Here is a 27700-nt window from a genome sequence, read left to right as displayed (position 1 = left end):
TTGAATTACTGCAGAGATTAATTTGAACCATCAGTCAATTTCTGCGTAACTCGCAAAGGACATGAAAAAATGACTGATCTAAGAATGAATTAATTGGGCAGCTGTCTCCCTTTCATTTGCACACTACTGAGATAAACATTTGGACTAAGAAGCTGTCCTCGTCATAATTTCCTCACTTGGTGCTGCTTTGTGGGTGATGTTTATGACTACCACGTTTTCAGAATTTGTCTTCGTGTGAAATTCCTATGCTTCAGGCTTTTAAAGGCACTTTTACAGGGAGGAAAGAGGAGGGCATGGACCTTGCTTGGAGCTTCTAAGCAGCTGTAAAGATTGACTGTGCCAAAGACCCCTCAGGTTAGACTTCCCTCTGTAATACAACCATCTCAAGGTGTTCCTTCCATCACTGTTGTTGGTCTAAATCTTTATTTCCTTCTAACTATGGCTCGAAGGCCAGTAGGGAGCAAGTGAAATCCACTCGAACAGGCCAGCAAAACACCAGCAGTGCTTATACTTCCTGGCAGGATGGATGAGCGGAGGAGGTCCTTGCCATGTACAAATGCTTTAATATGTTTCTTCAAGGCTTTTTTCCCCACTTGTGAAGACTAAGGCTCCATGGATCTGCATACATATAGAAAGGTTCATCCCACCATGCCTACAGCTCCTTTATCTCTGAGTGTATGGCCCACCACCAGAGTAGCTGAATAATTTGTGCATAAATTCTACCAAGTTTCCACCACTTCTTTCTTTTCATCTTCACAACCCTATTTAGCTGTGGCTTGCAGGAAAAGCAGGACACTGGGAGGGAAGTCCTTCAAGTGAGTCCGTGGCAGAAGACCACTGAAGTTAATGAGACTCCAGTGGAGATAAGGATTTTGTCCATTCAGAGTAAACAGTAGCTTCAGAAACTACTGAAGCAGGCTGAGGCTCAGAAAAGGATGCATTTCTCTGCCTTGTTTGCAGATAAGGAACTGAGATTCCGAGGGGAATGAGTGATTTACCCACAGTCACACAGGAAATCAGCAAGAGATATGGAAATTAATGCTGAGAAGCATTTCAGTGCCTTAATCATAAAGCCAATCTTTTCCCTCAAATGCCAACAGCATTAAATGTTCCTTTTCAATAATGGAATAAGCATAAGAGTTTCAGTGACTTACAGTAATGTTTCCATCAAAAATTTTTAGAGGGTAGTCAGTTCAAGTTAAAATGGTTGGTCAGTATTCGACCTACATCCAACTGTAGGAACCAGCAATTGCAGGGACCAGGGATTGTAGTTGAACTGAGCAAGTTTAGCTGTGAGATCTCTTTCAGGATCAATTCGCACTAAGGTCAGAAAATGCAAGGTCAAAAAGTAATAGGCGTTTTTCATTATATTTACCACTAATTAGGTAGGCTTTGAAAAATGTGGACTGAAATATTCTCTTGCTGGGAAGCTATTAAACTGTTAGGCTGAGGGAATATACGGCTTGGAATAGGAAAGATTCACATCTCCTGCCTACAAATAAATCACTTGTACATCATCTATCTATTTGACCATCTCAGACCAGTGTTTATATCAAGGTGATATCTAGGTAGCTGCCCAGAGAAGCATGTTTTGTATAAATACATAATAGCCTGGGCCAAGGTCTGTTTTTATTTAAACTAGCTTCAATTCATTGTGTCTTAATTGAAAATAATGGTGTTACAGCAGTGATCAAAGAATTGTCTCATTAACTGTCTATTAAATCATTAGCTATTAAAGAGAAATAAAAGGTTAAGAATGCAACACTCTCTGTTCTGCCCAAAAGAATATGAATATCTCTCCAATTACAAAGAAACAATAAAGGCAGAATTAACAGTGAAAAGAAGCTTAAGATTAGGCAATTACATCCAAAATGCCTGACAACTCTTATTAGAGGGTTTAGCAGTTCCACCTATATAGAAAAGGCAACACAAATTTGGAAGCAAAGTCAATATTGACTTTACCAAAGGGGCTTGTAAAGGGAATATGCATTTTTCTGAAAAAAATACAGGCACATAAACGCTGTACTAAATTTTAACTCAGCTAATTAATCGTTATGGATTCAATCTTGCAACCAATACATATACTTCCAGTTAAAAAATTATGCCTGAACAGCATTCAGTCTGAGAGCACGTCTCGGTAATTTGTGACTGAAATCCATTATAACGATGCTGCAATTTTCACAAAAATAACATTACTCCCATTTTATATCACAGGGTGAGGCAAGATGAACTCGGTGAAGACCACATTCACACCCTTTGCTTTTGTTCATGAAGTCTAATATATTAGAGTTGGGTACCAGGTCTGGGAAAGAGTCCCAGAGGCATTCTCTTCTGTCAGTGATTTGATACCCAAATAATTTCAGAGACCAGTCACATGAAGGCCTGATTTATACCCAACTTAGTCACTACCAAAAAAAAAGGGGGAATTATAGTGCAAATTTTGTAAAACCTGTACAGAATTTTGGCCTGTGTTTTGGTCTGCTCTATCCAGATTACTGAAAGGAATGGGAGGACACTCATCAACTTGAAGATGCTTTGGAGCAGGTCTGATTCCATCTAGAAATACAACCCATTTTGAAGAAGCGAGAAAGGAAGATGGTCAAAGGGCAAGAGCTTTGTTTTCTTGAAGTGTATAAATCCACAACTGCAAGTGGAAATCTTGTCTCTGCTCATGGAGGTCATGTCAAGTCTTATTAGTCGCCAGCTTCAGCGGACCTTTTAAATTTAGGAACCAGAACAACTTCAGGCCCAGCTTTGACAGGATATACATATGGACTGACTGAACTAAATGAACTTCAAACAGGCAGTGTTTTGGAATGGAACACCTCCCTGACAGCTGCAGATACTAATTTTATTAGTGGAAGAGGAATAGGAGTCTTTCTCCTGACCTTTCCCTATTTGGTTCAGTCCAGTATTCTCTAACTCCAGCAAGTCCTAGAAATACTAGAAACTCAATTAATAGAAACAAAAGTCCACATACACCATCTTTTAGATCTGGATCTGGTTTTCTGCAGTGCAAAGAAAAGACAGTCTCAGCAATATGTTGATGATATATAACTTGGTGCTTGAGTTTACAATACAAACAATTCATTGTGAACTGATAAATAATAGCCACTAATCAGATAATAGCTGTATGTTATACAGCAAAAAGAGAATAGCAAAATTTATCAAAAGAGTATGTTCCTTTGACAGTTACATTAGTCACAAACGAAGATATTCATTCGTGTTCCTTCTGGTAAGGACTTTCAAGGAAATTTCATTTCCAGAAAATGTGATTTTTAATTTCCCCATCTGATATATAAGGGAAAATATAGAAGCTAGAGCACAGGCTAGAGACTGAAGAGACCTATTCCGTCACCGGCTGAGGCTAAACATTGCAACAGTCCCTTTCATGAAAAGAGAGTATTACACTGATGTCCTTTGCAAAACACTTTGAGGTCTGAAAACTGCTAAGTGTCGTTACTGTATAACTAAGCCCAAGCTAAAAACTTCTCTGAGGATACAATGGCATGCTTGCCTCTGCCCAATAACTTGAATCTTATTTATGAAAAAAGTTGGAAGCGAGTAGAGGTTGCCTGACTAAGGCTTTTGCCAAAACCCATCCTGCTTTTCCAATAGCTACCTAGGATCATATGCCTGCCATCTTTCACCTACCCATTGATCTCAGAAAGAGAAAAAATCTACAAAGTGTACAGTTGTTCCGTAAGCTCTTTAACTGCAAAAGAATGTCTTTGTTGTTGGACCTAAAATGTAATGAAATTTTGTTTGATTTAGAGGATGGAATTTATTGCAAAAATTGGTAACAAGCTTATTCAGAGCTGTCAAAAATAAGAAGGTGATTTTTTTGTTCCAGCATATCATCTTCAAAATAAATCACTTTGTTGTGTGCAATTCTTTAGCCAGCTAAGAACATGAAAATTTATCTGACAAAGTACAAGCTATCTATTAGGACCTCTGCAGTCTTAGCTACACGGAGATTATAATAATAGGTTAAAAGTACACCGTAAAGGATGTGGGTTTCCAACGCAATCTGAAGAAAACTCAAAGAAGTGCTCAGGTCTGGACTACACTCACCCATGACACGACTGATAGCCAGAATGTGGGGAAGAACTTGTTTCTTGAAAACTACACAGAGAGATTACCACGAGATCTATAGGTTACAGGATTACTATGTAAAAAGGATGACTATACTACCCTACTTTTATAGCATTTATATATAATATACTGCACTTCCCTGGACTTGAGACAAAGAAACTATTTTTCTAGGATTATCCTAAGAAATTCATAAGTAATACAACAAAACGCCACCCCTATACAAAATTCATTGTAGTCAATTCTTAAGGTCATTTAAAACAAGGAAAAAACACCCCCACACCACATAATATAACAAATAAACTTACTAAAGATATGCAAGAGTTCCTCTTTCATGCCTAAAAATAATAATAATGAGCTAAAAGCCAACAGCCATGCAATGCTGTCAGAAGTCATGCAGTCTATGTCTTGATAGACTTGATAGGCACATTAATGCTATTTTCATCTCAACATCAGGGAGAGAGAGAACCAGTTGAACATACTATTTAAAAAAAAAAACCCAACCACAACATTGTTTAAAAGCTCCCAACTCTCATTTTGCAATATGGTTATTTTCTGTTTTCTGTTGCACTCTTCCAATTTTGGTATAGTTCAGTATCTTTACGTATAAGAAATTCCTGCTTGGCAAGCAGGTGATGCAGTCAGAAGTGTGTAGGAAACCTCGCTGCACACTGTTACAATATACTGCATCATTACTGTGAAATAATGGATGCAGAAAAGCCACACAGGAACAAAGATCCCTGTATGGGGAGCTGAGTTTTCCCAAGTGTGATGTATCAGACAACACGTTCTTTCTCATCAGCCCCAGCTGGCCAGCGAAGAAAGACTAGGACTGCTCTTTCAGCATCCCTGGCCCTCTCTCCCACATGGAACACACTGGCACAAATGGCTTTGCATTGGGCTATGGAAACATGCTAAACCTGCACAACCTCTGGAGAGCACTCTCCTCATCGCACAGGGGAAGCAACCTGCCACCGCAGAAACAGCCATGACTGTAAAACATCTGGTTTATGTAAAATCCTGAATGTCAGCTAGGTCCCAGTATGGTGGTGGTGGAGGAGAAAAGGGTGGAAACTCCATTCTCCACCTCATGTGGGTGCCTTACCTTTATGACGTCTTCATCAGCTGATTTGCACTCAGTGGAGTCCGAAACATCGACCACCGACCCATCCTCCTGCACAGCAACAACCTTGACTGGAACAGACACCGTTTTGCCCGTCAGAATGGCCGTGTTAAGGACTTCCGTGTCCTGTATGCACACACGCACAAATGAAGCATGTACATATTATATATATATATACACTTTTATATATATATACTTCTATACTTAAAGAAGTATAAAACCATGAGAATGCCACAGGGGTCAGACTGATGAACCAAACCCTGCCTCTGACAAGGACGGGGCAGAGGAGCAACCCTTCCTTGCACACACCCTTTGAGCTCCCTGCAGTCAATGGTTTGACAACTTTCTGAGCCAAAGGCTGCATCTGGACGATGACGTGCTTGTTTTGACATACACATGGAGTTACTCTTTTTGAGCCCGTTTACAGGTTTGGCTGCTGTGACAATGGTATCTGTAACGTAATTGCACGCGAAGGCACGTCTGCAGCTTGGCAGAACCACAGTGCTATTTGGGTACAACCTCCAGAGGGTGTCAGCAACTCTTCCCATCCCTTTCCCCTAGATCATGCCAGTGATTTGGGAGGTGATTATCAAGCATTACAATAACAGCATTTCTTCCTTACTGTTCCAGTTGACATTGTTGTGAGTTGACCATTTTCCCTTTTTGGGACATAAATATATGATGAGAAAAACTATGCATGAGGTAGGGTATTCAAAACTAACCAATTTTTTTAATCTTTCCCCAGCAAAATCCCACCTAGAGATGTTTTACCACGTTTGTCTCTAATCCTGATGAATTCACAGTGCTGGCATTCTAATGACTCCATTAACACAGCCTTCCTCTGTGTCTCAGTATGGCTGCAGTTTGATTAATTACTCCAAATGAGTTGCTGCAGAGGTCCCTGCCTTGCCTAAGCAGGTATGCAGACTGGAGGGGAACAGCCTCCCAAGGCCTACAGAGCAGCCTGGCTCTGCTTGAGCAGTGCTTACGGCAGGCCCAAAACCTTACACACACGCGGGGCAAGGAACGATCTGCTTTCATAGAGATTCCATTCCGCCTTCTCGAAAAGCCGGCAATAGGAAATACTGCTTTGAATCAATCCACTTTTCATTTTTCAACTTCCATAAAACTAATTGCTTGCCAGTTGGGGAAAAAAAAAAAAGTCGCTTCAAACTAATCTAACTTTAAATTCCATTATTAGAATGGGTGGAAGAAGAAATGGATTTTAGTGAAAAATTTGATGGCAGCTTGCACAGGGAGATATATTCACTATCATTTGCTTGTGTCTGCTAGCTAGATTGATAGAAAATAATGGGCATTGACCACAAGCTAAGGACAGCTGGAGAAGACCAATAAATACTTGCAACTAAGATGTATTATTAATCAATATTCGGAAACTTCTACAAAAAGCACCCTGAATTAAATGTGTTGAAGTACTAATAACACTAGTGCCAGCTAACTAATATAGTCTACTACAGCTTTATGGGCAGTCATGTTCCAGAAAAGCATTTAAGCATGTACTCCAGTCCATTTCTGTTCAGAACAGCACTAAAGTACGTGCTTAACTTGACACTTAGATTTCAATGTGATTTAAGCATGCGTTTAAGCGTTGTCCTGAATAGAGATGCTTTTCTGAATAATACCTCATGAAATAAATATACTGTGTTTGTTCTGTTCTTTGCGAGGCACAAACCAGATGTTTTACACGGTAAATGACTGTCTAGTTTTTGTTTATGCTGAATGGGCTCATTTATAACCAGCTGGCATCCATGAGGAAGGGACACTGGGAAAGCAACAAGTATGTGACAAAAGTGGAAGTGTGAAAGAACAACAGTAAAACCCTAACAAAGCCCGAGGTTTGAACAAAACTAAGAAGAAAATGCACTGTCAGGTGAAAGAAAGCAATTAGATGCTCCTCAGGTGGAAAGAGATTGTATAAGACAGACAAAGAGAAACTGAGGGTGCTTCATCCACAACTACATCAGAGAAGAGGTAGTTCGATTTCATCAAACCAAGAGCAAATATCCCATAAATCCAAAGCCATCGGTCCAATATAAACGTATGCCAGATATATGATGAAGACATGGTGGTCCTGTGTCAAAGCCCTCCCAAGAAGCAGTTTGCCAGTATGCTAGTTCTAAGCCATTCTTCAAGGGCAGTCATCTTCAGTGCATCAGGGGAAACAGTATTTTTGCCAAGGTCACAAGCAATGAACACACGACTAATTCTACTTCCAAACCCTCTGTCTGTCAGCGCAGCCAGGTAACTCCTACATGGCAGGGGCAGGCGGCGCTTGCATGCAATTACGGTCTGAGCCAAAGCCCTACTGAGTCACAGAAGAACGGCTTCTCTTGACTTCAGTGGATTTGGAATCAGGTTTTCAGTAGGCCTCTACTAATTTCTCCTTTGGTTTTTGCACTGTTCGTTGTATCACCCTCATGTTGACCCTCACGTGTGACAAAGGATAAACAAAACCTCTAGCCTCCTTTCAACTCTAAGTGCTGCTGCGCTACCAAGTGAAGTCGGACTTCGATGCTCTGAAGGATAATGCAAAGTTTATAAAGACATTTGCATTACTTTCGTAAACTCTCCAAGAAGATGAACATGCGAGAAAGGTCTTAGAAGAGACACCTCATGACCCCGCTATTTGCGGGTGCTCTGAAATACACTCATCCTACTCGACACAAGCACTGTCCTGAACCTTCCCTCCTTCCCAGCACGAACAGGTACCCACTGTGCTAATTAGCTGGTGCTGCTTCACAAAAACTACACTTCACTGGTAAGCAATTCTACTATATAAATCAATATTTCAGATGCCTGATGCCTGGATTGAGTGTTACACAAGTATAATAGGCTCTGTAAAGACCTCTTTAAGAGCTGGCTATTTATAGACTGAAAAAATATATTTCCTCTGAGGAAGAAATATGAAGGCAGAACTGAAATAACTGAATGTCCATTAGATTTATAAACAGACTATTTTTTTTTAGTGCATCTTCAACAACTAATAGCATTTGATCTAGATTCTGTTAGGCTTGTTTTGTATTTCCATAGTGGGTTTACTGCAGAAAAGAAGTGTTACTGAATTTAAGATACCTGTGCTGGTTATTACTAACAGCATCTGAACTGTAGAGAGGGGTAATAGTGTTTATTTACATAGGCAGGTCCTCCCATATGGCACAGCATCATTTGGGACAACACCCAGGACCACCGGCACAAACCTCTAACTGCTGACATTGCAAAGTCCCAGGTGAAAAAACGGGAATGCCTTCGTATTTCTCTTGTCAAGGGTTTCAGCTGTGAGATCTTGACCAAAACCTTCCATTCAAGCAGCCCAGGTGGAAGCTACACATTCACATTGCAGGCTCTACCCCTGAATAATAATTACATGCATGTTTATCTCCAGCTCCTTCTCTGTACCTGAATGCATTAGCACTTCAGCAGAGCTCTTCTTAATTACAGCTGTAACCTGCTAATAGCATTTCTTTGTTGTCTGAAGGAATCTACTTCTTATCCAGCCTAGGCTAAATTAAAATTTAATACAACATCAGGTTGCAACAGAACTAGGAAGCAAATGACAGCTGTTTAATTAAAACCTAAAGCTGATTAGATGGCACTACTGAGAGAAATACTCAAGAGGAAGAGCAGAAAACTACTGAAACTCAAGGCCAGGATAATGGCTTTATTTAAATATGAATAAACTCTGCGCACAGCCATAGTAAATGTTTGACAACTCACTGCTTTGGACAAATGGGGGAGAAATGTGAACGGGAGACACGTGGAGAGTCATGATAGAGCTGTGATTACCAGCACCGCTGTTCCCTATGTATTCCCTACGTATACGCAGGGATTACTGAGGAATGACTACAATAGGTAGCACAAACCGATCAAGGAACTCCAGGCACAAAGTTCCCAATAATTAGCCTTTAAACAACACCACACCAACCTAAGTCCTCCTTAGGCATGTGACTCTACAGCAGCTCACCCGCCTACTGTAAGACGACATGACACAGTTTTTCCCCCCTTCTTCTGGCCGAAAAATAAAGACATGGAGAAAAAGATTACGCGTCTCACAAGAAACCATCTCAGGAGGATGCGCAGGACACAGGTTATCTAGACCCCAGGCCAAAGGTGCCAGCGCATCTTTCCTGCCCCTTTGGGAGCAGACAGCATCCTTTCCACAAAGTCTGTCCGGGCACAAAAGCCCCACCCCGACCCAGTTTAATGTGACAGATATCATCCTTGTGATTAATGCACAAGCTGGATGTGTTTTTTCAGAGGTTAACAAAACACGCTACAGTACAGTAAACCCAATAAACACTCAATTGTAAATCAGGAGGGAGACCTAAAGCCAACCCTATTCCACTGACAAATGCTACAGCTAAATGCCTTTTGGCATTTAGTTGAAATGACTGTCTTCAGCAAAGAAGGCACAGAGCTGAAACATTTGTCTGCAGAATTACATTCCTTCATTATTATTTTTTTCCCCAGAGTGTACCTCGCGAAAACACATTTGTAATATTAGAAGGAATCTTTAGGAACCAGTTCTCCTGCCTGGAAACAGCGTCTCTTAAAAAATGTAAATTATAGGGCAGATTGTGACGTGTGGGCTGGGCTAGGGGAGTTTTTTTTATTTGATAAATTATTCACCACCTTTTTCTTCAGATCAAAGAGCAAGGCAATATAAATCCATTAAGCAAGCTTAATATATAAATTAGATGCTTTGTTGAAATTATTATAATCCAAAGCAATTCTGTACTTTTCCCCCCTCATAGCTGAATACCATTTTAGGTTTCCAATCCATATTAATGAAGCCTGGTTGCTAGAAAGCTATTTATATTTTCCACCATTGTATCAGGTGAGATATACCATTTTGTCACCTAATGGTGAGAATGAACAACTAGGATTATGTGTTTATGAAACAGTAGAAAACAAGCAATCTTGCAAAGAGCTCATGTTGTTCTTTGACCCTCTTTCTTCCCTACATTCATACAGTCAGTCCGCTTCATGCCAAGGAGCCAGACCCCACAGTCATGCTAGCAGGAGAGCTGCTTGCTGCTTTGGCAGATGCCCATCAGTCGTTACTGGTGGGCTGGACTGGCAATCACGCCTGCCCAGGACTTGCCTCAAGTCTGCAGAAGCCGTGCATGTGAAAGGAATTACGTTAGGAGTCCTAACAAAGAGCCAAACAACAGCTAATTACTTATTCTGCAAACATCATTTCAGTGGAGCCACTTGTGGAATCAACTATTGACCAAGTTTTCAGGTGTCAGAGTGAGGTCTAAAGCGTAACCACGCACGAGTCCTCCTGCCCTGACAAGCACACGCACTGCTAGAAGGTCATTCCTGCTCCCCTCCAACCTCCCTCTGTCTCTGGCTGTTTCCTCATTTCAGTTTCTTATCCAGCATATCGTTACTGGGAGCAATCAGTTATGACAGATGGCAAATCACACATACTGCAGGCTATCGTGTCAAAGTTAAAGGTCATCCTTTATCTCCTTTTGTTTACCTGCATAATAGCTTTACTTCATACTGAGATCCCAAAGGAAGAACAGGCAGGTGCATATATTCTGCAGGAGAAATTAATTAATGTAGATTGAACCATACAGAGAGGTTCTTAATCACCAATTCTTACAGAACAATGTAAGCAGCTACTATTAGCCTAATTGAATATTATTCTAGATGTATATTACAGTGTGTGCTGCAAAACCAATTTGCTATAGCAAATATAGACTCCAAAATGGCATCTTATTTGCTAACTTGTCTTTTTGCCGCAGGTATTCTGAAGGAAGCTCTTTCCTTAGCAGAGAGTACCTGGCACGTGCAATCAGCCAGAGTGGTAATGCTGTCATGGAGTTCATGAAAACTAAAGTTGAGATTTATTCCATTTCCATGTTTTTTTATGAAGGAAATTCAGCTCATTTTGAGGTTTAGTAGGATGAATAAGCAAAACTTGCTGCTGAAGGTGAAACCTGATTAGAAGCACAGATACTGTCATATCTATGACCTGAGGCAATTTTATTTTATTTTTTATAACTCCAAACAGATCTGCCCCCATTAAGCAAAGGTTCAGAACGCAGCCTGGTGCACTTGGCAGAAGTAATTGCAACCTGTCAGGCAGCCTCCACCATCTCAGCTAAGTACCGGTGCCTTCTACAGGAGCAAAAGACCTTTCCTGAGACTGGGCTCACGCTATTTCGCTTCAGCCCATTATGTCCCAGTAGAGTTTATTCTCCAAACCTGCTGTGTTAAACATCATGACACCATTGCTCTGAAGTGCTTGCTCGAGGTAGAACGAAGGGGAAATTCTTACAGCTGGAGAGCAACTATCACGCATGTGATTTTAGTTGTCTGCACAGAGAACAGAGGCACCAAGAATTCCCAGCTTGTGTTTCAGGACCTTTAAGTACACCGAGAAATACAGGACCTAAGGTCAGCCTGAAAGTATAGTAAACTGGAATTTCATACTGGAATTTACACTATGTTTAGAGATCTGTATAGTACCTGAGCATTCACCTGACAGACTTCTGCAGTTCTTCTCAATAGGAAGTAACCATTTTTAAGTATATTTAGAATCTCAAAGTTCATTTAAAGATGTTGGGTTTTTTTCCTTTTTTAATCCAGAAAAATATGATCATATTCTGACTTAATAAAATTGTGGCTCACCTCTCACTGAAATCGAACAGCATTCCCCTGAATTCAAGAGGATACAAAATGGGTAGAGCTGTCTACTCAAGAGCCTCAGCACAAGCTGACACACTAATGATTGTTTTCAAATGGCCATGAAATAATAATGGTATGAACACTCCTCAAAGGCATTTGAGGCACTTTTTCCACAGAAAAAGGTAGGGAGGCCATGCTTTGCTAGTGTATGGAACATAACTACTGGATCCACTTGAGTACCAACAGTAGTTGAGGACATCATTTTCTGGCCCTGTATCTTTGTCCCACAGGCTTAATAATATTTAACAACATTGTGTATGGCCATTTTGAAGAATTTTTTTTTAGACGTCTCTCTAATTCCTTTCCTAGTCATCACAATTTCTTTTGGAGATGGCTGGAAGGAGGATTTTCTAGAGGAAATTCTACGCCACCGGTGCAATGGGAGAGCTGGCAACTTACTGGCTTGAAAAGGCTTCAGTTTCACAAGTGCAAAACTACAGACACTGAAACATAAGGTTGCGTATCACATGAGTTTACTGCCGCAATCTGTGTGCTCATCTTCTACCATGAGTGCTACCTGGGCAGAAATCCATGTCCTTCTGTAATAACAGCTGTTTAATGCTATAGAAGAATGCACAAATTAATTACAGCATGTCTACACAACTTCCCAACATCCTGCAGGAGCATCCTCTCACGCTCCGGGAGTGTGGGTTCTCCTTGTGCTTCGGACACGGTGACTTGCTTCGTTAAGCCATTCACAGAGTGGCTATGGCTTAAGATTACCTATTTATGAACAGAAAAAGATACATGGGAAAGTGACGGTGACATTGTGCAAAGTCCTCTGCAATGCCCTGCCAGAAGACAGCTGTCTAGCATTTGCTAAACAGGGGGTTCTTTGTATCTTCTCCTTCAGCATAGTTCAAACACTGGTGTAAGTACAGAGCTCGTAACATACCAAGTAAATTCAATAAAGAAGTATATTTTCTGGTCATAATTAGATGCATGTACCTATTAACTATATTTGAGAAGCGCATTATGGAGTTTAAAACGGAATAGAGATCTACTAGATGCTCACATTCATCGTCCTGCAAAAGGAGGATATCATTTTCCAAAGAACATGGATCTGACAGGAAAGACCCATGCCTTACTCAAAGAAGTTTCTTTTTTTTTTTTCTTGAAGATGGTCTGCCTTATCTGTCAGGACCAGACTGTTGTACTTACTTATTTTAGCTATTGGAGTAATTTCATGGGCTTGTATTCGGCTACTCTCAGATGTGCTGCAGGACTGGCTTTTCAGAGAGCAAACGCTTTGGAAGCAGACAGTTTCCCACTGTCTGCGCTCCCTCAGAAAGGCTGTTCTCCCCCAAAGTGCCTGCGGCGAGTGATTCATTCTCTGGCAGTTCCTGTCTCAAGCACATGTCTTAGGACAGCAAAAGTGACACTTTGGAAGTTTCATCTCCCTCCATTGCCTATGAAAGGGCTCAGATGTCTAGTTTAGACTTGATGTCTAGAATTAGGGGAGAGAAACTCTATCCCTTCCCGCTTTCAAAATTCTAAACAATCAGTGCTTATACATTACTGTTAGCTCCTTTACTAAAATTTTCACACCGCTGCATGTTTCCTACAGTGACATAGACTTCACAGGCGATACAACTGTGCCTTTGAGCTACTTTGCTTCATAAAGCTGCCTACTGCTGTATTCGAAGCAGTGAAAATTAAAAGCAGAAGAATGTATCTGTAGCCAGTCCAAGCATCAGCCTTTACTATCCTTGCACACTCAGAGCCTCCTGGGGTTTTATTCACTGATTTTGGGAGCACCCGTCAACTGTACATTGCTCATCCTGGATCTGCCACTCCACTTGAATGCAGTGTTGCCTTTCAAGTCTTCAACATTTACTTCTACTTAAACACTACAGAAGATGTCTCCTGCCTGTGTTCAGAACTGCCTGGAAACTTTTTTGACAAGGAGGAAAAAAAAGTTTCTTGACAAAAATCAAAAAGCATAAAAAAGACACCTTTGAGAATATTTTCTTTTGAAAAAAGCAAAAATTAAAAATTGTGAATTTTTTCAAATGAGAATATTGATTTTTTTGAAGTGAGTTTTTGAGAGTCTTATAACTGATCTAAGGACTACTGGAGGTTTTTTTCTTCCTTCCTCTACTTCTTCTTGGCTTGAATTTTATTCCCTGTTTTAATTTTTCACTCTGGTCACCTTGTACCTGTTCAGAAGCGCTGCCTTGTTCTGACATGCCCCTATGTCTGATTATTTCCTTTTTTGCTCAACTTTTATAAAGAACAACCTCTTTTTTATTCAAGTTCAGAATGAAATCCCTTTTTTGTTTTCATGATTGAATTTTTCAGTGAACTCTTGTGCAGTGTATTTATTTCCTGCAGACCAGGACAATATCATCTGTGTTTCAAAAGCTAAGCTACTGCTTTCAAAACATCAGTATTTTTCCAGAGTCCACCAGTTTTTAGGAGACAGTCCTTCGAACTAAAGAATGTTTTAAGAACCTGTGAGAAAAAGAAAAAAAGACTGACTGGATTCTGGAAGTAATTATAATAAAGATCATGAAGTAACACAAGTGTAAAAGTCCTGTGACACTGGGATCAAACTATTTAATTTTTCTTCTTTCCCCCGTCTCTCTTTCATCTGTTCTAAAAATTACATATTGAACAATTTATTTAAATTACTCCTTATGGTACCTTGTCTTTCCACAATACTTCAAAACCAGTCCTCAGCTCTGCCAAGGACAACAGGACAGTTATCTTCATTATACAGCTAAAATAACTGAGGCAAAAGAAATCCCACCAGGCCAGTGACAGACCAAGAAACGGAATCCATATTCCCAATGTCCTAGCTCCACGCTTTTTCTGAGAGGTTACACTTAAACTTGCTGTCTTCAGGCTGTTGGTTCCGTACAGTTTAAATACCAATTCCCACATCTTTCCTACTAAATGGCCTTTTTGCATAACAAGTAAATGCTGAGCACGCATCATCTCAAACAGTTAATTTATTGGTTGGTTAACTGAAATGCAGCTGTGCAGCAAAACAAATATCAGTGACTATAAAGAAATATAGAGGGCTACAGATAAAGCAACCAGTAACAGATGCAAGGAAAGAAAGAATTACTTTATTACTTTTCACCTTTCTTAAGCGGAAAACGATAACGGCATACTATCTGTGCTGGTTTTCCTGGGATAGAGTTAATTTTCTTCATAGTATAGGGCTATGTTTTGGATTTGTGCTGAAAACAGCGTTGATAATACAGAGATGTTTTCGTTCCTGCTGAGCAGTGCTTACACAGAGTCAAGGCCTTTTCTGCTTCTCACCCCACCAGCAAGAAGGCTTGGGGGGGCACAAGGAGTTGGGAGGGGACACAGTTGGGACAGCTAACCCCAACTGACTGAAGGGATATTCCATGCCATGGGACGTCATGCTCTGTATATAAAGCTGGGGGAAGAAGAAGGGAGGGAGGGATGTTCGGAGTTACGGTGTTTGTCTTCCCAAGTAACCGTTACTCGTGATGGAGCCCTGCTTTGCTGGAGACAGCTGAACACCTGCCTGCCCGTGGGGAGCAGTGAGTGAATTGCTTGCTTTGCTTTGCTTATGCGTGCAGCTTTTTCTTTACTTATTAAATTGTCTTTATCTCAACCCACGAGTTTTCTCACTTTTACTCTTCCAAATCTGCCCCCTGTGCCAGCCGGGGGGAGTGAGCGAGTGGTTGCGTGGGGCCTCGTTGCCAGCTGGGGTTAAACCGTGACACTTGCATATACTTTAACACCACAGATAGATGAATGCGCTCAAGAGAAAAATCACAGAATACCTCTTCATATGAAACTACTGCAAAACGTTCCACTTTGAGAGGGATTCCGATCGAGCTTACTATGTCATCTCACAGATGGTTTGAAAGGGGGCAAGACAATAGCAGGCAAGGGGGATGACATTAATGTTTCTCAGGAATAGAAATGGAAAGCGACAGTATTATTGGTTTTCGATAGAAGCATTCTGTAAACAGACAAAGGTCTTCCACTTATTATTCTATGAAAGCACGTATATATAAAAATCACAGCATGTTTCTTTGATAAAGAATTTTAACAATGGTTCCTTATCCTTATCCCTCAGCACCAAACTCAGTTCGAGCAGGGATTCCAGTGTATTTTTAAAACTTTTAGTTTTAAACTGTTTGCAAACTATATGAAGTAGTGTCTGACTTGCTTTTCCATCTCAACAAAAGGCACTGAAGGACAGAAAGAAAATGAAAAAAAGACTTCTATCTTTGCTTCCAAAGTATTATCTTCAGAATTAGCCTTTAGAAGTCATTAAGACATTATTCGAATTCAAACTTTAAAATCTATTTCTTTAGAACCTGTTACAATATGAGTAATGGGAAAAATACTGATCTTCCAGAAAGATAGACTAGGTACAGCAAGAGAGGAAAAAGAGAATTACCCAATTCATGCTGAAGAACTCATCTACAAGAACTATCTCAGTGGAGGAAAACGCCTCCCATTTGCTGCCATTTTACTTTTACTTATATTTTGTGCGAGACACAAAATTACACAGCCTGACTCAGTTGCAAAGAGAAATTAGATCACCACTACTGGACTGTTCAAATGGAATGAACATTTGCTATTCGCCTCCATTAGGGAAATTTATCTTCCTTAAAATTGTCTGTGTTAACCATTCATTCTCTACTTTTCCTCTAAAAACGGGCAGATTTCCAAATGACAGTACATTTATTTCTTCTTTTGCAGTACCAATGTCAAATTGTTTTCTGTTCTAAGGTGGGAAGAAGGGAAGAAGGCCAGGTCTAATGCCATATTCCTTCTTGTACTGCAGCTGATGGGGACCTCTCGTTGCATGGTCATTGCTCCTGCTAAATGGACAGACGAATATAAGGCAGGATGTTTTTACAGGAGACGCAGCTTAAGAAAAGATAAGGTTCTCTGGCATTTTGACACATCATTTTAGCGAAGGATTGACAAAGAAGGAAAAAGTGTTGCACCTAAAGGTCTTCATAAATGTAACACAGAATTCCAGCTCAAAAGTGCTTTCAGTTGAGATCACCCCTACACAATTACCACACAGAAAAGAGCAAGCTCTCCTCACCTTCCGCTTCTCCTTATAATTTTGACTCTTTCCCTTCTTTTGTTACACCTTGAAGTATTCAGCCACGTTCTCCCTCCCTGATGACATCTCGCCTCCTCGGTGGTTGAAATGCACTAGCACAGCACAGATGTGGGACAGCACTTCCCACATTTTGTTTTCAAAGTGTTCCTCCAGAAAGGGATGGCCTTACATAAATCAAATTATAAACACTGTCATTCAAAGACCAGTAAAATTTTACGTCTACTTCACAAGAATACAAACAGCAACACAGCAAAGGAAGTTCAGCTCCGCAGCTGCGCGTGTTGTGACCCCGCAGTGAGCTGTGGACCCAGAGACGGAACATCTCCCCACACCGCACCACTTCCCACACCATCTCAGCACAGCTCAACGTGCTCTCCTCGGATTTTTGACAGACAACACTTTAGGAATAAAATCAACGAGCATGTCACGATTGAAGCGTGTTTATGTTTAAATCCACGCCATGAAGATACGAATGCAAAACCTAGGTGAGAATAGTCATCTAAAAAAGCTGAACCTGGGTCTGGGAACAAGAAAGTCAACACGAAGAAATTAGTGAGAACATGGGGAGTAAAGTGAATTTTCAGTTTTTCTAGGCAAGAGGAATGATCTGAAAACAGATAAACTGGATCTTGAAACAAAAACTATGTTTCAATACATCTTTGTTCCTTTGCTATGATGCAACTTCATCATTTTCCAAAAGCCCAAGAATTATTGCCAGAAGGCACCTCGTAACAAAAAGCAGAAAAAGATGATCAAAAGTTTCACTTCACTTTCTCCTACTTTACTGCACATTAGTTTTGAAGGACAAATGTTTGTTCTTTTATGGCCAATATGATACAAAGTGCTCAACTAATGCCCAGCTTCTAAAGTCACAGGAGCACAACAACTACATCAAACATACCTTTATATTTGTTTTTCGTTTTTCATTAAATGACATTGACATTTAACTAACTGCCCAAAGGTTACACTCTCTTAAATTCAGCAGTACCTGGCATTTTAATACTGTTTTTCTTCCTCTTTGTTAATGAAGGGAATTGTGCAAGTTGTTGTTGATTTAGTTTTGGATTTTCCCCCCCAGTAGTGTTGTAACTGAACTCCTGCAAGCACATCCAATGCAATCTGACAAAAGCTATTACAGAGAACAACCCAGTATAAAACCGCGACCTTACTTCTTCCTAATGACAAGTTGTGACAGGAGTGGAAGAGAAGACGATGTGCAAGTTTCCCGTCCAAGTACGCTGGGCCGTGTCGCTGATGAGGCTGAGAAACAGAAACAGCCTGAGACAGAGTCAACCTCGGACTCGTTGCGCAGAAGCATTTCACAAGGCAGCCATCTGACAGCGCTGTCTCCAGGCAGCCATGGCTTGCAGCAGCATTTCTGTTTTGGTTTGTTTCCCTCTCCCCCTCTTTTCTTGGCCAAGAATCTCATAAACAGAGTTTCAATCTAAAAAGCCTTATTCCAGCATGCATTGCTATTCAGTCCAGAGGGGAATAAACCTAGAATCTGGGAAAAATAGTGCAGAAGAACAGACTTTAGAACCCATTAAGCATAGCTGCGCATAGCTGCTGTAGTCTATATTTCACCAACTTTTATGATAACTCATCCCACTTATTCTGCATGGTCTCTTGGGGAAAACAAAGCCAGAAACCCCACACTTGATTAAAAAACACTGACATGAAAGGTGGACTGGGATATGATATATAAAGATTTTGCTATTTTTACATGTGCAGTGATATTTAGAAAGGTTGGAAATGATGTTTAGAATTTATCTACTTCTGGTCAAATGGATTGCCAGAGGAATTTTCTGACAGTGGCTGTCTGCAATTCAATGGCAGTGAATATGCAGACAATGTGCTAGGTTCTAGAATTTCATTGATAAAGTGTTGCAAAATGAATTCAGATGAGGTGGGAGCAGTAGCCATTTCACGTGTGCACGATTTTCAGATCACAACACACCTGAGAACACACCTCTATCCAGGTCAAAGTCTCACTGAAGATTATTTTTGACAATTACAACCACCACACCTGTGGTAATTGTACGGCACCTCTCTAGTTCTCGCCTCTGCAGCACCCCATGAAAGCAGCTGACGTGCGACTTCCAGCCGCTCCAAGGAGCGCTTGTGTAGACAATGAGGAAAGCACCGTGCTGCTCAGCGCCCGCTCCTGAGCATCACATGCCCAAATGCACCAGAGCAAGACAATTCAGGTTGCCGTGCAATCTCCACACTGGCAGCCCTTGGCTACTTCTCTGAGACCAAAATGGTTTAGCTGGTTTGCACTTCCAGGCTGCAGCCTGAAGAGTTTTGGTTTAGACCACGTGAAATTGCAGCTTGCAGGTTACTCAAGGTGGGAGCTCCCAGATGACTTAGAAACACCAGCTAACGGAAAATGTCCTTATTCACATATTTCACAGAACTTCATGCAGAAGTCCAGGCTTTTTGTGTCTCACTGACTTATCTTGCTAGTGATTCTCCCCTGAAATTTATGTTTAAAAAAACCACCACAACTTGGCTGCTGAGATCAGCATCTGTATTGGCAACAAGACCCAGTCTCACTCTGAAGACAGATTTCCTTCTCACGCAAAGTTTTCTGATATGCATTTCACTGATGACTGCAACTTTAATATTTTGTTCACATGCCCACAAGGAACGGTACGAACATCATTGTAGATTGAGAAAAAATACACAATGATTAATTGAGTAAATTAACCTCCAAAACACTTGGACAGCTGTTTCAACATCCTGTCTTTGAGGCCAATACGGTGAAACAGCTGTTCTTATATGTAAGGTAAAATTGTCCGCTTTGTTTTGCAATGTGAATACTCTAGGTCTATCACATATCTTAGTAACTTCAATGTACACCTGGAGCATTGCCAATTTTTTTTATAATTTGCATACTTTTTTTTCCACATTATTAGCAACTTCGCCGATGTCAACTCATTTGCTCAACAGTATGCTGAAAACCAAAGTCAAGTGGCTTTCTGTCATCTTTACATGGGATCCACATGCTGCACGCTGCTCTCCGTAGCAAGATGCTTATAGAATGGATGAATGAATTTGATTATTTTTGTATGTAGTTTTACAATAGCACAAGTGTTCCTTAAATGGAAAGCATGTGCTGGTTCATGGCGCCTTCTCCCCGTGTTTCCAAGGCAACTCAATACACAGACACATGCAAACACACACGTGCATGCTATTAATATTCCTTTCTGATGTGAGAGATTTCTTCATTTATCAATGAAACGCTAGCCAGCTTCTGTACTAGGGAAAGCCTAAGACAAACTCACAGAGTAACTCATAGCAGGAAAACATTAAAGAAACTTTTCCCTCCACTGTACACTTAGATCACGTGTTTTGGCAACTTCTTGCATCAAGATCTCCTGTCTCTTCTAGCCACATAAATAAGGAATTCTGAGTCCACCTCACAATGTCCTTGTGCTTTCCCTCTACAATGCAATGCTCTCAGTCAAGCTCTCCCAAAGAGAATGGAATAACCCAGGAGGCTGGTTTGCACAGGCATGTCTCTCTATTTCCTCCCACCACTAAGCAGCTGACGAAAATGGCACTTTGGTCTTAAGGAAAGGTATGACAGGCTCAGGAAGCCTTGCAAGAGCCGATCTGCACAAGCTGCACGGCTGCACCTGACGCTTGGCACTGGAACACGCTGAATCTGTCCCATGTTTCAAAATGAAACTCATTTCAGAACAAGTAAGGCATAGGCACAAAAATGATTTGTCATGCTCAGCACTCCATGCTAAATCACATTTATACCCTCTGATTCTCAAGTGTAATCCTCTTTGGAATTTGCTTAATTATTGGGCTTTTAAGAGCTGGGGCTCAGGTACAGACACTGCGTAATGAGTGAAAACTGCAAAGGCAAAGTAAGATCCTGACCAATTGTGCTGTTTATCTGAGAAGTGAGATGTGACAAAGACGGGAAGCAGCTGGAAATTGCGAGAGATGTTTTGAAAGAAAGCACTCTGAATCATTGTTGGTTTATTGTTGTTTCCATCTATCTGATTTTTTTCCTTTGCATAACAAAAAGGCCTGCTGATTGCCGTTATTGCCTGAGGTTTTTGTACTTGTCATTCCCACACTGAATGTCAGCGTTTTGTAGGTTTTCAGAGTACATCAGCCTTTGGACCAGAGTTGAATCTTGCCTATCCAAATATCCTGTTAATCACAACAGAATGGTGGTACACTCGAATCTGCTCTACCCTTAGGGGTCAAGGGCCATTTCGAAAATAAAACCTACTTTTAAAGTATGTTAGGGGTATCTGCAATAATACTAAGTTAAATGGTAACGCAAACTCAGGGCAAGGCAAATTCAGGCAAAGGGCGTTACTCAGATTTCCCTTATACCAGCTTTGGATTTGAAGGGACATAAACATGATTTACCTCCAAGCTTAACAGCGGGCAATTATGCTGAAGTAGGACACTACTTATGCTGAATTTCGTTCAGTTTAGGGGCTGATTTAGAAACAGCTGTCTGTGATTTATTATATAGAGAATATAGTATAATTCCATTAACATCAGCAGAATATCTGTGCATTTTACAGCAGCAACACCAGGGAACGTGGACCTCTTTTCCATACGTGAATACATCCTCCTTTGCATAAATATTTGGAACTGTAGTTTACACAGCTCTACTCTATCCTAAAAAACATGGAAAAAGAATACAGCTTATCTGGCACATCTCAAATTGCATTATGTCAACGCTTGTATATACACAGATTTTAAAAAAGAGCAAAATCTTCAGTAGATGCTATGGGAACTCCCTGACTTCAATGGGAGCTCCACTATCTTGTACTATGAAAATAGCTTATGAACTATAAATTCCCTTAATTCATGCACTCCCTATCTTTTCAAGATTGCTACTATTAACTTGCACACCATGTAGCCTTAATGATCTTAGGTTACATTTTATATTACATGCTTCTATTTATAAATGGTTTATAAGGAGACTAATCAATATTTAATAGGCATTTTAAGTGTGCAACAGACATGAGTAGCATGTGTTAGAGAAGGTTATAGGCACATCAGTAGAAGGATTATAAACGCCTATAAGCTTTGGCTTGTAAGTAACCCGTTGGACCAATAGGGTTCTGTAACAATTTTAATAGCAGGTTATCCAATTAATAACAGTTTTATTAATAACTAAATCTTTGTAAACTACTTTAAATGGAATCCTGTTATACAAGGAAGCAATTCTGTGACCTATCCTGTTGACAAGTATTAGGGATAAATCTCTAGGTTTGGCGTTTAAATGCCACTCTCCTCCTGTAAGCTTGAACTAATACTGTAACATTTCCAATCCAAACACCATTACAGTGTTATTCTGGGGTTTGGGCATTTTATCATACATCCTTAGGGTTAAATTCTTCTCTAAGACACAGAAGTCTCACAGGAGCCACTAGAGCTGCTTGCTGTGCATATCTGTGTGTGTAGGAGGGAACAACTTAGCCTTCTTATTTACAGAGCCATTAATTAAATTACTGCAATTAAATATCAAATCAAATTGCATTAAGATAACATTAAGCACATAGGAAGTCAGAATCAGAGCCTGTATTAGGGTTAATGGGAGTTAATACGTGGTTAGTTTTTAATGCACCTCTCTATAAACCATACCCCGAAGGATGTAGCTTAAACTGACATACACAAAACTAAAATTTTATGCAAATATTCTTTTACAATGTCCTAGTTTTTGCATCATTTCCAATCGTTTGTGTGGGTTTCCTGCTATTCTTCTCCTAAGGCATGTTACCCTGAGTGAAACGGAGGAGCTTTATAAACGACAGTTTCTGATCAACTCAGAGCAGTTGAGCACCACAAAATTATTAACTTGCAATTAGTCCACAGGGTACGTCCTTCAATAACAAATCCATTCCAGATTATGATTTTCTGCTTTATTTTCAATCTAACTCTTCTCTAATGAAATGTAATAGTAATAGAGATTTCTGCAAAAAAGTCAAAGGAATATAAAAGCCTGTTTCCTTCACTATCACACCCACAAACCTGACAATCGGTAGCACAAATCTGTGCCACTGCTGAGCGCTGAGGGACCCGCAGGACCACCACCTGCTTGCCAACAGCAGTGGCCAAGTATCTTCTTGTGAAACTCTTCTGAGGTCCTCTTTCAAGCCCCAGTTCCACCACGCAAATCCCAGCAAGCACTTCCCCCAGGCAGCTGGTAGCTAAGCAGGAGGTGAGATCCATCACTGCAGAGGTTTTGCATCACCTAGGAAACGAAGGGAATCCCCCCAAAGTCTTGATTTCTTGCCATAGCAATAAAGGGGAAGGACTAAGGTTTCTGTTCCTCGTGCCGTTGGGAGCGCATTACAGCACGCCAGTTAACTGAAACAGATAGACATGAACCCCCCTTAAGGAGCCATACAAACTAGTCAGTGGAAAATCATCACTGAAATGGAAAACGTTGTTATTGCATCAGACTCCTTACAAATTCTTCTGTATTGTGAATTTAATGGTTCTTTGGCGAATTTTACAGGGAAATTTTAAAAAAAAAATTAAAAAAAAAATGTTTGCTTATCCACTGATCAAATTAGCACAGAACTCTGTGTGCCTGTATTTTCAACTGGAGAAAAACATTAAGAAGATTCAATATTTATATAATGTTTTATGGACGTTCAATAGAAAAATCCAATATAATTTCCCAATTAAAATCACCTGCTAGTTGACTTACATCCATTACTATTATCTCAAGCTGCTGTATTCTGAAGCTATTCACACAACAGTGTTATGTGAACATACATAGGTTAAAAATTAGTAATTACTGTCTAGACAATTCACTGTTAGCTATAGCTGAGTGAATATAATGAATAATTTATTTGATGAATTTTGCATTCCTTTTCTTCTTCGTGAATTGATCATGACCAGTTAGGAAAACTTGAAAATGTACTCATTTATCAGCTTCTGTGAATAATTCGTAACCTGAACATGTTTTCACCAAACAAAACTATTCTAACTTGTGGGTTGAAATTCACATTATGGGATATAACCTACAGAGACCATTGGTGTGGTTGTTCTTGTTTTCTTGAGCAGACAATCATATAACTAGCAACAGTGCAGAAGTGCTCTTATCAAAAAAACCAACAAACCCAAACCATTTGCAGCTCTTTTTTTATATAAACTATGTTTAAGAAAACAACCTATGCAATTCATAAGCAATAACTAATTCAAAATTTTAAATGGCAAATTTACAACTGAAAATAACTGATAAATATGAACGTATGTGAATGCTATTATTTGTTCTATAAAAGCTCAAGCATGCATGTGTTTCTGGGAATTCATCATAGCACTTCTAGCTGTGTTACAGGTCTCTAACACACTTACTTTTACAAACTACCCGTTGGTCACTTCCTCCTCATACTCCTCCTGCAAATACCCCAGTAAAAATCATTTCACAGGCTCCTTTTAGGCTGAGCAACTGAAGTCCCTAAATACATATGTGCATTAAAAACTTCCAGAAAAGTAAATGGAAGAGAGAAAGGACCCAAGTCTCCCCCTTGCCCTTACCATTAAAGTTATACCCATTTTGTGAGTATTTGAGTAGAGCAGGAAAGGTTCCAAATGAGGGAGTGAGAGCAGGCTGCTCCTCACAATCCATAAACTCAAGACTAAGTGGGAAGTACATCATCCTCTCTTCGAGTTTAAAACCCACAAGCAGAAGGGGGCGGGGGGGGGGGGGGGGGGGGGGGGAGGAAAAAAAAAAAAAAGCAATTGCTGAACTGGGGGAAAACTGAAAAAATGTGTCATTTACCTGAAATGAAAACAAGTATTTGTGTCTCTCTTTACCATCCTAAGTTATGTACTCTCTTAAAATCTCTGCAACATCACTACTTGACTAAATGATATTGCCCAGCACCAGGTAAGACGTGGTCCCTTTTCCATTCTCAGCACTGGCCCCACTAGGAAGCTCCCACGTCCCACCACCTGAAGGATGCTCTTCCGAGGTGCCGGGGAGCCCGGGTAGGACTCCTGATCCCACCGGGCAGCTGAGCTTCTGCTTACCGCTATCACAGTGTCACTGTCCTGTCCTCTTGTCAATGTACCTGGGCTGACTTAGACAGACACAACTCCCTGAAAGCACACTGAAAATACCCTTCTTTAGTACCTGTACAAGCCACAATTTGCAGAGAGGTGTCTAACAGAGTTAAACAGCAATGTCCTTTCAAAAATCCCATGAAGTCACTATCAGTAGCCTGGTATCTTAATAACTTTCAGAAATCCAGCCATGAGATGCTCTTGAAAATCTCATCTCAAATTCTATAAACATGGCTCGGAGTGCTTCGCAGTCATAGGACTACCACTCTTCATAGGGCTGGAGTTTTGCTTTTAACATTAATTGCTGGTCCCTAGAAACCGGATAATATTACATGGTAAACATCTCTGATTTCTATCAGCGGAGTTAAATTTGAGCTGGCAATCTAGAGACAAAATGCTAAACAACCATTACAGCTCCCTATTCTGACACAGAATTCAATGGCATATTTTTCTCTTTGAAATTTGCTCTTCATTAGGTGAGCTTCAAAATGGAGGCTGAAACAATGAGTGTTTTTAACTCTGCAGCAGATCAAATGCATTTTGACATCCATACTCTAAGGAAGAAGTGACACACTAATGAGAGACACAGATCAAATATTCTGTTTGTCGCTTAAATCTCTTGCAACGTGAAGCACATCAAGCCTGTTAACCCATGCTCGGCACAGCAAAATGCTGCAGCGTCCAAATGGCTCCACATTTTCTTCCTATCAAACTTCAATTCTTGTGGCTCCTCCTCTTTCACAAGGCCAGGGTAACACTACAGGAATTAGCTTGCTCCTGACCACAACATGAGGAGAAAGGACATGTGCAGGAATGGGGATGAATGAAGTGCGATTTTTGAATTATATTCTCTGCCTTTTTCCTCCTACTCTTTACTACAACCCTACTGGGGGGGCTGCACAAGCAGCAACAGCAAATACTTGCACACATCAGTGTGTAAGTCAGGGCAAAGTTCTTCCTCTGCAGGAATTGAGAAGAGCGTGTTTGGGCTCCCTCCCAAGCTCTGGTACAGGAGCCCTGCCAGTATTGGTCTCCCAGCACTGAGTTTTTGGGCAGTGGTATTCCCAGAAGCTGTGGAAAGCAAGCTGGAATGACATGAGTCATTGCCAGATTAACAAGAGTCATTGCCATTTCAATGCATTTACCAACCCAGAATTAGAAGGCCCCAAAGATTATGCAAAACTCGATTAGCTTCTCCCTGTCCTTGACCACAGATTTCAGCACAATGCCAACATTTCATCCCTTGAAACTCACTGCATCCATTTCTTCCTCTAGCCACAGCAGGGAATGCATGTATTACCTCTCAAATAACCTGGAATTCGCAACGCCTGCTCCTCTCTGCCCTCATCAGTGCTGCTGCCCCCACTCCTGCCACCCCCACGACAGAGCGTTGTCCTCTGCCTTGGACTGATCTTGAACGAGCTCACAGACAGGTGTCTAGTACGACATGCAGCTTTGCCTTCCAGCTCCGCAGGAGGCAGAGTTGTGAAACTGCTAATTCAAGAACTTCAGAACTGAGCAACACAGAATATTACAAGGCTGTCGCAAAGCACCGTGTTAGAGTATCTTGGTTATCTTCATAAAGCTGTAGCTTAGCATTTTCAGTAAAGCTGAGGCACCTTTGGAAGAAATTTCTTTATACACAATAGCTGTTTATAGGCTACGTTACAACTTCTAAAGCTCTGATTGCTGCTCTGCCCTGCTATTTTAATTGAATTAAAAAAATAGAAATTAGATGGAAATAATTCCTAAGCCTAACTGATATTGGGGCTATGTAAATCAGAAATAACTACACTAAGGTCAATGCCAGCTTTGAACAAGAGCTGTGTTAAATACAAATGACCTTTTAAAAAGAAAAGCTTTCACTACAACATATGCATAAGAAATATAGTACAGCATCTGCTTGGCAAGAATATGGTCTACTTGCATAAGCTAAGAACTATATGTATCACTTGTACATGTATACACAATACAAAATTAATTAATGCAGAAGGGACTCAGCTCGCTGTACATATTATAAATACAGGCTGACAATTAAATAGTCCTAATAAGTCTTACTCTCCAGCTAGCAGAACAGCTCAAAAACAAACATAATTTTGTTCACGTGTGCCCATTATATTCATGTACTGATTTAATTAACAGTAATTTCAGTATCTCTGAGATTTCTTCTCTGTTTTACAAATTATGCCCTTTTGATGAGGGCTTTGGTTCAAATTACTGGCCAATCAGCTATAGACCAAGACTGGAACGATAAGTTAATTGGCAGTAAAACCAGAATGAGCACTCTGGAAAAAATTACAGATGAGCCAAATTATTGGTTAATTGTTAAGGAACAAGGAGGGTCTCATTTTAGGTAGACAAAGTAAAAGCTTTGTAGCTCCATCCAGCACACTCTGTTTCCCCAGTCTGGGTTCTGTTAATGGTCTGTACTGCTCACAAAAATCACTTCAGGTTGGCTCAGCTCATCCCTCTTGCAATCACTCTGTCAAGAGGTTCGCTGTGCCCTAATTCCTGGCCTGCAGGAGGTCCTACCACTCTTGATAGTCTGTCAAGGGATCCCTCCATCAGCTTACACTGAACTCCCATCAGCAAATTTTTCATAAAGATAGAAGCAGCAAACCTAGAGGAAC

At 40.5% G+C, this 27700-nt stretch overlaps 1 protein-coding gene across 1 annotated transcript in view; it reads right to left on the bottom strand.

The window, feature by feature from the left end:
* The window catches only part of TMEM132B (transmembrane protein 132B), a 254428-nt gene that overhangs the window by 40762 nt on the left and 185966 nt on the right, over positions 1-27700 (bottom strand). The window contains exon 5 of the mRNA XM_054219948.1: positions 5198-5341. Coding sequence (XP_054075923.1) covers positions 5198-5341 — 144 coding nt within the window. The remainder of the gene's footprint in view (positions 1-5197; positions 5342-27700) is intronic.

This window comes from Rissa tridactyla, chromosome 13 (assembly GCF_028500815.1).
Source record: "Rissa tridactyla isolate bRisTri1 chromosome 13, bRisTri1.patW.cur.20221130, whole genome shotgun sequence".
Taxonomy (NCBI): Eukaryota; Metazoa; Chordata; class Aves; order Charadriiformes; family Laridae; genus Rissa; species Rissa tridactyla.
The sequence above is the reverse complement of the archived record's forward strand: the minus strand, read 5'-3'. Positions and strand labels throughout refer to the sequence as shown.